At 48.2% G+C, this 10,637-nt stretch overlaps 1 protein-coding gene across 1 annotated transcript in view; it reads right to left on the reverse strand.

Annotated features, from left to right (window-relative positions):
• The window catches only part of PDZRN3 (PDZ domain containing ring finger 3), a 243,393-nt gene extending 234,467 nt beyond the window's left edge, over positions 1 to 8,926 (reverse strand). Inside the window, exon 1 of the mRNA XM_047779248.1 lies at positions 8,091 to 8,926. Coding sequence (XP_047635204.1) covers positions 8,091 to 8,813 — 723 coding nt within the window. The 5' untranslated portion in view covers positions 8,814 to 8,926. The remainder of the gene's footprint in view (positions 1 to 8,090) is intronic.
• Between the last annotated feature and the right edge of the window lie 1,711 nt (positions 8,927 to 10,637).

Genomic DNA, 10,637 nt, shown 5'->3' on the forward strand with positions numbered 1-10,637 from the left:
TAGAAACATGAAGTCAGCTCATCTTATGCACAGCTTTAGCCTCCTCCTTTACCCCTTAAGCTCCTAGAGCTGCTACCCAGATGCAGTGAAATGGACGTCCGCTAAGTTTCCACCACTGGCAAGCAGGCAGAGAACAGAAGCCCAGAGAATGGGTCACCCAGGGGCAGGCAGAGGCTCACTATGAGCCTGTGACACTTTGAGTAAAACAATCTGTTTCCTTCTCCATTCAACCATCTCCAACTTCTAATGTTTCTTCAGTGATTTATTCGCCAAAGATCCTCCAACCTACAGGTATTTAATACACATTCAACAAATGCCTGGTAAGCGTTACTCTGAACGGAGTCTACAATATCTCATTTAATCCTAATGCCAGTCCTATTGGCAGGCATATCATTATCCCACTTTGGAGATGAAGCAATTAAGGCTTAGAGGAGGTTAGAAGAGCCTTACCAAGACCCTCGAGGCAGAGGCAGAAGGAGCATGGGAACCAGAATATCAATGACTCCAGAGTCGGATACTAACCACACACCAGCTCAACTCAGGGTACCCTAGGGCTGCCGGTGACCCAGGGCCTAAATCCAGCTATGATCCACAACCTGAGAGGGTCTTCATCCCCTTTCTGATGCACGTGCAGGAAAGACATGGGGTACCTGAAAGCAGCCTCAAGCAAAAGTCTCAGTGATTTCTCTGCCCAGGACTTATTTCTGCACACCTGCTGCCCTCTGCCAGGGCAATGCTCATTCAACCCCCCTTCCTGGAGAAGGGGCTGCTAGAGGGCCCAAGCACACAGGGGCTGCAGTGTGGCCCCACCCCTTAGGCTTTCTCATGGGGGAAAAAGATGGATGCTGGGTCCATGTGTTATTTTCTCTATAAAAGTAATCATTATGTTACACCCCTTTCCTTCCTTATTGCAACAGGCTTATTACAATACCATTAGTTGGAAGGACAGAGGTAACCCACGACTGAAAAGCTTGGGTGAGCAAAGAACAGTAAGACTTGGGTTGTTTTCAAAGGTGCAAATGTGTGTCTGATTGATCCCAAAGGTGCAAGCCACTCAAGAGCCCCTGTGTACCCTGGCACGGACATGGTGAGCATGGGAGGATCTAAATAGAAGGGATGCAAATGAAAATTTCCTTTCACTTCCTACCACCAACCACTCTTTCACCCACTATATTAAAAATTAAGGAGATCATGAGAGTTCCCATGATGGCTCAGTATTAACCAATCCAACTGGTATCCATGAGGACATAGCTTCAATCCCTGGTCTTGCTCAGTGGGTTAAGGATCCGGCATTGCCATGAGCTGTGGTGTAGGTTGAAGATGTGGCTTGGATCTGGCATGGTTATGGCTGTGGTGTAGGCTGGCAGCTGCAACTCCAATTTGTCCCCTAGCCTGGGAACTTCCATATGCCGTGGGTACAGCCCTAAAAGACAAAAAGAAGAAGAAGAAAAAAAAAAGAAGGAGATGAGGCACTATTCCATCCAGAATATCAGCCCTTTCTTTTACTTTTTAAATTCTGTCTGACTCTCTTTTACAGGCAGGGCCTGTTTTATTTTATACCCTATTCCACACCAGACCTCTGAGAATGGGGATTACGGCATGGATGAATACACCTCATCACTGTGGACCAAAAGCCAATGGACCAACTAACTGGAGCAAGAAAATGATGCTGGAGGAGTTATTTCACCTTTGGCGTCTCTATTTTTCCACCTGTAATGGGAAGGGTAAAAGGCTATCGGTACTAACCTCACAGGGTCTTTCTGAAAACGTACTTATATCCCTAAGCCACAGAGCACTTGTGTGTACAGTACCAGTCCTTTGGAAACCCGTATAACACTTTGAAAGGGACAATGCTCAGGAGTAAATACTCTGCTTATTTTACTAACAGTTTAGAGTGGGGGGTTGGGTGCAAATCTCAGCTCTATACTTTGAATCTGTGTAACTTCTGGCCTTACCCCAGCTATTTGATAATTTGTTTCATAATCTGCCTCTCTTCTCAAAAAAAAAAAGTCTACTTGATGAAGAAGATGAGAAAGCTAATGTATGTACATACACAATGATGCACCCTAAGTGTGCAGCACCCCAAAAACTCAATGAATATTATTTCCTTTCCTTTTAAGTTACTTGGTCTGTAGACATCACTAAACCACCTTATAGATTCTGTCTCATCAAATACTTTTACAGAGAGGAAATCATCATTTCCGAACTCAGAAAGAACCACTTATAGATAAATAGCAAGAGAATTCCCCATTCAAATTATTCAGTTATGATCGTTTAATCCTGTGTAGCTGGGTAACATATTTGTAAGCCAAATTCTAGTTTTCTTTATAAATCACTGAAATGACATGGCTGTAACAGCCCACAATCCCTTTCGCTGAACTGGGCTGTTCTGTCAGATATACCACAGAAGGGGTATTGGCTGAAGCTTTTCAGAAACAGAAAATACAGTGAACTGTGAACACTTTGATAGATACATTTCAAAGTGTTTGGGCATCTGGAACACCTTTTGATACAACTGTCTGTTAGATTCATTTCTCTCCAGGAGTTCTCAAATGGACAAAATCGGTCCTGGGATTTGGGGCTTAATACAATTTGATCTGGGTGGATCTTGGGAAACAAAAAGAATGCCTGCCTCAAACCTGGAAACAATTTTGCTAACTTGCAAGTCTCAGAAACACTCATTCCATTTTAAGATTTTAAGAGTAATCCCTCTTGGTCAGCAATCTGAAGAGTTTGGATGGCTGACAAGACAGCCCTTTCAATCCTGAATTCATTCACTGAACAAATATATATTGACAATTTATAGGGCACATGGTAATGGACCTGGTGCCAGGCCATAGCCCCAAAGAACACACCTGAGGTCCCCTGGGGAGACAGACAATAAACAGCTCTTCCCACCATTCAGCCACAGCCATGATAAAGGCCCAGCCAGAGGAGCACCACTGTGAGAGTTTCAGGGGGCCAGACCTGGTCTGTGAAGTAAGAGAGAGCTTCTTGGAAGCAGTGACGCTTGAGCTAGCATGGGAAGGAAGGATGGAAAGGTTAAGTACAACTACGATGGAAAATACTATGGAGATACCTCAGAAAACTAAATATAGAACTATATCATCCACCAATCCCACTCCTGGGCATATATCCAGATAAAACTTTCATTAAAAAAAGATATATGCACCCCTATGTTCACCACAGCACTAATCACAAGGGCCAAGACAGATGTATGGATTAAGAAGATGTGGTACATACACACAATGGAATACTACTCAGCCATAAAAAAGAACAAAATAATCCCATCTGCAGCAATGTGGATGGAACTAGAGATTCTCACACTAAGTGAATTAGGTCAGAAAGACAAATACCACATGGTATCCCTTATATGTGGAATCTAAAATGGCACAAATAAACCTTTCTACAGAACAGATACAAACTCATGGACATAGAGAACAGACTACAGACTGTTTTCCATAGTCTGGAGAACATAGACTATGGAGACTATGTCTGTTCTATGAACAGACAATGGACACAACCATAGATTTGTGGTTGCCAAGGTGGGAGGGGGGGGAAGTGGGATGGACTGGGAGTTTGGGGTTAGCAGATGCAAACTATTGCATTTCGAGTGGATAAGCAATGAGGTCCTGCTGTAGAGCATAGGGAACTGTAGCCTACCACTTGTGATGGAACATGTTGGAAGATAATGAGAAAAAATTACATATATGTATAACTGGGTCACTTTGCTATACAGCAGTAATGACAGAACAATGTAAATCAACTATAATTAAAACAAAATTTAAAAGAAAGGTTATCTAGCAATGAGCAGACCCTAAGTGCTAAAAGAAAGGCAGCAGGTATGAGAGGAGAGTTAGAAAACTTGCAGGTTACCTAATATGATTAGGTGGAAAGACTATTCCAAAAAGAACAAGGGCAAAGGCCAGGGGCAGGAAGGAGCTGGGGCATAGTCATAGAACTACCAGAGCCCAGGGAACCTGGGGAGAAAGATTCAAGGGGAGAAGAGTACAGGCAGGTGGAGGCCAACAGGATCCAGAGCGTGCCTGACCTTCTGTCCACCCAGAGAAATTCAAGGCACGGCATGGTTTAAGGAAGCATAACAGCTAATTTATATTTATAAGATATTATTGCCACAGGGTAATTGGAGGGGATCTAGAAGACAGCAGATGGAGCAGTTGTGGTCTAGGCAAGAGAAGATGGTGGTGGAGCCTAAGACTGATTTTGCCCTGTACGAGACAATGGCAGTATCTAGAGATATTTCTGAGAGTCACTACATGGGGGATGCTCCTGACATCTAGTAGGGAGAGGCCAGAGATGCTGTTAAATGTCCTAGAATACACACAACACCCTCCCCACATCACACACAGAACCCAGAATCATCCGGCCTGAAATGTTGATAGTGCAGAGGTCAGGAAACCCTGGTTTGGATCAAGGAGATCATCTGATGGAGTGCAGTGAACAGACTCAAGAAGGGTTTAGGAGATAAAATCAACAAGATTTAACAACAGACTGGATGGAGGGGTAAAAGAGCAGAAGCTATCAAGATGGTCTCAAGTTTCTCAACAATTCCAAGGAAAGTTATGTCTGGACCTTTCCCTTTCCAAGAAAGCCAAAGAAGTGTTCAGCTGTGGAATACTTGTGTTCTTAGATTCAGGTGTTTAAGTCAGGGTGGGGAACTGAGGCTGGGAACAAAATACTTTAACATACTCAAAGCATAGCATTACCGAGTCTGCTGTAGCTGGGATGGGGCTTCAGATTAAGATGCCTTTCTGGGCTATGGTTACCTCTCATGAAACTGCTAAGCAGTGTGGATTTAGAACTTTACCGTCGTCTTTCAGAAAACATTCAGGAAGGGATCTTTAGACAATGATCGGTAAAATCATAACTATGTAGAGAAGACCAACGCATGTTTGTCTACGCCTGTACTTGAGCCTCAAGGCTTTGTCTAGCTGAGGTGCTACCCAGAACGTGATGGCTGGCCCAGCATCACCTGGGAGCTTGTTAGAAATGTAGCATCTCACACCCCACTCCAGGCCTGATGGGTCAGACTCTCTAAGGCTAAGACTCAGGAATCTGCTTTAACAGGCTGTCCATGTGGTTTCAATCATGTCAAGGTTTGGTGAGACCTTTTTAAGTGCACATTTTAGAACATAAGGGACAATACCTATGTAGGTACAAACTCTCAGTGTTCCACTGGCGTCAAAAATCCAAAACCGAAGATTATTTAAATAATGCAAGATCATGGAGCAAGTCCTAGGCCTTGAAGAAAGGGTATGGAAAAATCTTCTGAGTGTTTCTTACCTACTTCAGCTTGTAACAGAGAGGTAAATGATAGGGCTTAAAAAATAATAATAATAAAAGTGTTGTGCATGCGAGTTTCCAAGCAATATAAATCCTTCTGCCTTTTAGAAGAGAATAAACAGTACCCAGCGGGAGCAGAGAGTCCAGCCAATGAAATAAACAAGTTCTTAAACAGCTTGCAGTGGGAGGAGGCTGTCTGACAGATGTAGGAACAGCAAAAGCTTTCCACCAGGGTGACTGAGGAGGGTTAACTTCAGGGGGAAAGTAGCTAGCTTGCCTAAGGCCATGGCTGAGGCTGGCCAGGCTCAGAGGTCAGAGAAATGAACCAGTGACACTTTCAGGAGAGGCCATTCTTGGCTGTCCTCAAGCCCAGCAAGAGGTCCATCAAAGTCGTGAGCAGGGCCCCAACTCCAGAAGGAAACTTTCCTTGTAAGCTCAAAAAGCAACATCTTACCCCTAAGCTTAATACCCCTGATTATCCTACTGACTCACCCACCAGAGCTTCAAAAACATCCACGGTTTTGATTCAAGTCTCATATTTTTGATTCTGAGAGAGGGTTTACCCAAACACTCCAGAAAGAAAACAGAAAGGCAAGAAGAAATAATAAACTAGTTTAACAATGAAGGATGTATAAACCCTAGGGGAGTAAATGGCTTTATTTATAAATAAGCATCACTTAAAACTCCACAGGAAGTCCGGATGACAGCATCAACAGGAGAAACTCCGGGAACTCCTTCGCCCCACACAGGGCGCCTGCTTGAAGATCAAGCTTTGCCCTCTACTTGGGTGACTCTCAGGCTCGCGTCAGTCTTTTGTGTGCCTGTGCGGTCCCCGGGTGAGCCTCAGAGCTGTAAATATTTGCCCTTCGCCCAGAGCCGGCCAGCTGCTGAGGCTGCAGTTGACAGACAGGCCGGGGCCAGGATGGGGTGGAGGCGGGGAGGGGTTGGAAAGTTTGCAGGCCTGGTGTGTGCAGGGAAAAGGGGCCGGGAAAGGGCAGAGAGAGGCAAGACAGGCAAGCAGATGCAGGCGGGCCCCTGGGGGCCCCTCAGGCAAATACATGCTCCTCTGCTGCAACAGATGAAACAGGCAACCAAAAGAGTGGCAGCCACATACCCCATGCCCCTCCCCAGTGGCTGAAAATGTGGCCTTTGCCATCAGGGAAACCCTGGTTTTCACAGGGTGACCGTGCCTGATCAGAGAACACGAGACAATACATGGAAACATTTCTGGGTGTCACCACGTGGGGGAGGGGTGCTACTGGTATCCAGTGGGTGGAGGCCAGGGATGCTGCTCAACTACCTACAGTGCACAGGGCCACCTCCCATGACAAAGAATGTGGGGGCCCAAAATGTCAAAAGGCCCCAAGGCTGACAAATTGAGGAATAACCTGAATCTCAGCCCTGTCCCCTGAGTCACTGTTTGACTTTGGACAAGTTCCATGACCTAAGCCTCCTTCTGCATCTCAGAGGATTAAATAGATAATGTGTACTGAGCGCTTGCCACAGACACTGGGGCATAATAAACCCTCAATAAACGGTACTTGTGGCTACACGGAGAAGCCACCCGATGGATGGTTAAGAGCTCTGGATGGAGAGACGGCCATACACAGGTTCAGAATTCAACTCTGGCACTGAAAAGCCCTGACTCAGAGGTACATGACTGGCCCTCATTGGGCCTCCGTCTTCTTCACCTACAAAACAAGAAGCATCATGCCTCCTTTACTTGATTAAATAAAAAACATCTGAGAAGTAGAAGTCCTAAGCATAAGGCCTAGAGTAAAGCAAGCCTCAGTAGCAGTGCCTGTTAGAATTACACCAACTACCAGGACAAGTGGAAAGCTTACAAGGTAAAGATGTTAAAGATAATTGCAGGCAACACTTGTTGAGCATTCACTCTTCACCGGGCACTGCGCCAGATCTCTTTCAAATAGTCTTTCCCTGATGAGTGAAAAGAAACTATTTTACATTTAGGGAAACAGAGGCACCTGGAGGTTCATCTGCAAAGTCACTCAGCTGGCTGAGCAAAAGCCCAGATTCGGAAACAGTTCTAATCCCCAAAGACTCACCATCAATTATTACTTTATGTCTTGTGGCTGTTCCTTTAATTCTTTCTGGAATTCTTTCAATCCCTGGAGGCATACCAAAGAGGGGGCCTGGCTATGTTTCACACCCCCACCCCACCCCCTGTGTCACATCTCTAGGGCCACACTTTCCAACTTTAGAGAGCTTAAGCAGCTTGCTCAAGGTCAGCCAGCCAGTTGGCAGCAAAGCCCATGTCTGAATCCAGCTTTTGCTTCAGAGGCCTTTCCTCTGGCAACCTTCTTATTCTACATGGGCCGTGGGCTCTATTTATTCTTTCTGGAACTCTTCAGGGTGCATGAATACAGTTCACACTGTGTGTCGTATCTTATCCTGTGCGTCATGTGTGTAGCGACCAAGTTTCCCACCCTTTAAAGAGGTTAAGCGACCTCCGCAGGATCACGCAGCTGGTCCAAAGGAAAGCCTTTGCTCAGTTCTGACTCGGAGCTACACTCACTCTTACTCTACCCTGATCACAGATTCCTTTCAGTCTTTACGGAAACACTGAAGCTGCTGTCTAATCTGTAGGGACCACAGTTTCTAAGTTTAGACTGATTCCCCGACCTGCCCACGGTGATATATCTGGCAAGCAGTGCCAGAGGAGGGAGGCAGGGATGCTCCGGGCATCCTGGTGCCCGCAGGGGCTGGGAGACGCCCTGGGGACCAGAGGGCCTGGCTGGGGGTCTGTGCTGGTGGTGGGCGCCTACCTTGCCGCCGGGCGGCGCGGCCACGCAGCGGCTGAGTGAATCGAGGCGCGCGCTATACTCGGTGAACTTCTTCTGGTAGCGCAGGGCGGTCATCTGCAGCTCCAGCTGTGCGGCGGCCAGCTGCGCCACCAGCGACTTTTCCCTCTTGCCCGCGCGCAGCGCCTCCTTCTTGAGCGCCTTGTGCAGCGCGCCCAGGCGGGCCTGTAGGGCGCCGTTGTGCGCCCGCAGGGCCCGCGCGCAGCAGTGGCCGCCCGCGCGCTGCTCGCCGTGCGTCAGGGGCAGCCCGCAGCCCTCCTGGCAGCGGCCCACGGGCCGCGCGTCGCACGCGTCGCGCATGTGCGCCTCCACGTCTCGCCGCAGCAACACCTGGCCGCAGCCCGCGTGGCGGCAGCGCGCGGGCGCGAAGTCGCAGCGCTCTAGGTGCTCCGGCAGCTGCTGCAGCTTGACCACCCGGCCACAGCCGCGCGCGGCGTGCGCACACTTGATGTCCAGCTTGAGGATGAGACGCTTGAGCGGCAGGACGTGGTTAAGCTCCTTGGCCGAGAGGCGACCGCGGCAGCGTGCGGGGCAGCTGCCCTCCTGTACCACCCAGGGTAGCACGCAGCCGGCGCAGAAGACGTGGCCGCACGGCGTGGTGAGCGGGTCCTCCAGGACCTTGTGGCACAGCGCACACTTGAGGTCCGGGTCCACGTCGCCCTCGAAGCGGTCCAGCTCGAAGCCCATGGTGGCGGCCGGGGCCCGGGGTCGCCGCCGGGCGGCCGGCCGCCCACTCCCTCCCTGCGAAGCAGCCCAGACGCGCCGGCTGCGCCGCCGGCTCGCTTGCTCTCCCCGGACTGAGCCTAATTGGTGCAGACTTCCTCGGAAAAAGCCTGAGGAACAAAACTCCTCAGCCGTATTTACCAGAGCGCGTGCGCACAGACATCCTGCCTCGGCTGCCTCACGCCCGCCCCCTGCGAAAGGGAGGGGGAAAAGAGACAGAGGGAGGGTAAGGAGACCCAGAGGCTCGCCGCCGAGGGAAGTAGCGCGCCCAGAAAGCGGCCACAGACCCTCTCTCCGGAAACTCCTCTCCTCCCTTGTAGTTTTCGCTGTAGGAGACAAAACGCCAGCCGAGAAAAGATCATTGAGGGGCGGAGGATGCTGCTGTCGTCCAGACAAGTTTTCCTGGAGCTCCTTCCTGGCCATATGGAGACTTATTACCCACCCCCCGCCTCTTTTCTTGCCTGATTGCAGAGAGCGAAAAATATCTTGGGGCCCGCTATCTGAGCACTTACGGTCTTTATTTATTTATTTCTTACCAGGGAAAGTTACTGAGCCTTTGGGACGCTCCTGCAACTACAGTTCTGCCCAGAGGTTCTGCAGACCCCTTGGTTTGCCTGGCCTGGGTTTCTAGGAGCAGAGGGCGAGTCTACGGTGGCAAATTTTCAGGGATGAGAGTTGCTCGCCGGCTGCCTGCTGGGCTGTCTCTGTCCACTTCACCTAACAACTCTGAAGTGTTTCCACAGCAGTGTAGCATGAGTTGTGTTGGGTGGGCCCTGCTAAATAGGTCCCTTTAAGAATAACTGGTAGAATATTGTGAGAGAGTGTTAGCAGTTTTAAAAGATAATTTCCCCCATTACAAAAGAAGGAACGCTGGTCCTACAGTGTTAAAAACTGCCTCTATAGAACTTGGAGAAGTTTCCCTGTAATCCTCTGCAATCATATAAACTGTGTTCCTTAAGGTTTTTTTTTTTTTTTCCCCCTATGTTTGTACACTTTGTTATATTTTCATTTGCCACACTCAGAGAAGGCAAAATAAAAGTCTTGTAGGGCCCTGTAGAGCAGTCTTAAATTTTAAGGTGGATGCAGATTCTGATCCAAGTAGGTCTGGGGTGGAGTCTCAGTCTCTGAAAGAGACTCCAAGTGGTGCTGATGCTATTGGCCTATGGATTTCCACTTGTTTGGGAAGCAGCCATTCATGAATATGGAATATGGACTCTTTTCCTCTGCCACGGGGGTGGGGGTGGGGTAGCTTTTTTCAATCAGGGCAGTTTTAGGCAACACTTGAGTGCTGAGGGAATCCTCTGGGCTTCCAAACCAGGAGATCAATTCATAGCATCATCCATGGATTTGGTGATTTTTTTTTTTTTTTCTCTCTCCTCAGGCCTTAGACCATGCTAAGAAAGACCCAGCCAACATTTGGTAAGAAAGAAATCAAGCTGTGGAATTCTTATTTGGAATGTGCTGCAGGTTCCTGAAGAGTGAAGTGGAAAAGTTGGATCCCTGTGTTGAGTGTGGCTCTGGGGCCTGGAAAGTGGGATTACAGCATCCACTTTTGTCTAATTGCTTTTACTTCTCTCCTTTATGTGTCTGCGAAAGCCCCGTGACCTTCACTACTTAACTGCTTCACCAGAGTGAAAGGGTTGCCTTGATGTTCACAAGGATTACTTGTTTTGAACTGACCTGTAAAAAGTTGTCACTGCTTAGATTTTTCGGTGCCTGGTCGAGGTCACTGGACGTGTTCTTTCATCATTGTCGGTGACATTTGTTGTCTGTTTGTGGTGAGACTTT

Source organism: Phacochoerus africanus, chromosome 1 (genome assembly GCF_016906955.1).
Source record: "Phacochoerus africanus isolate WHEZ1 chromosome 1, ROS_Pafr_v1, whole genome shotgun sequence".
Lineage (NCBI taxonomy): Eukaryota > Metazoa > Chordata > Mammalia > Artiodactyla > Suidae > Phacochoerus > Phacochoerus africanus.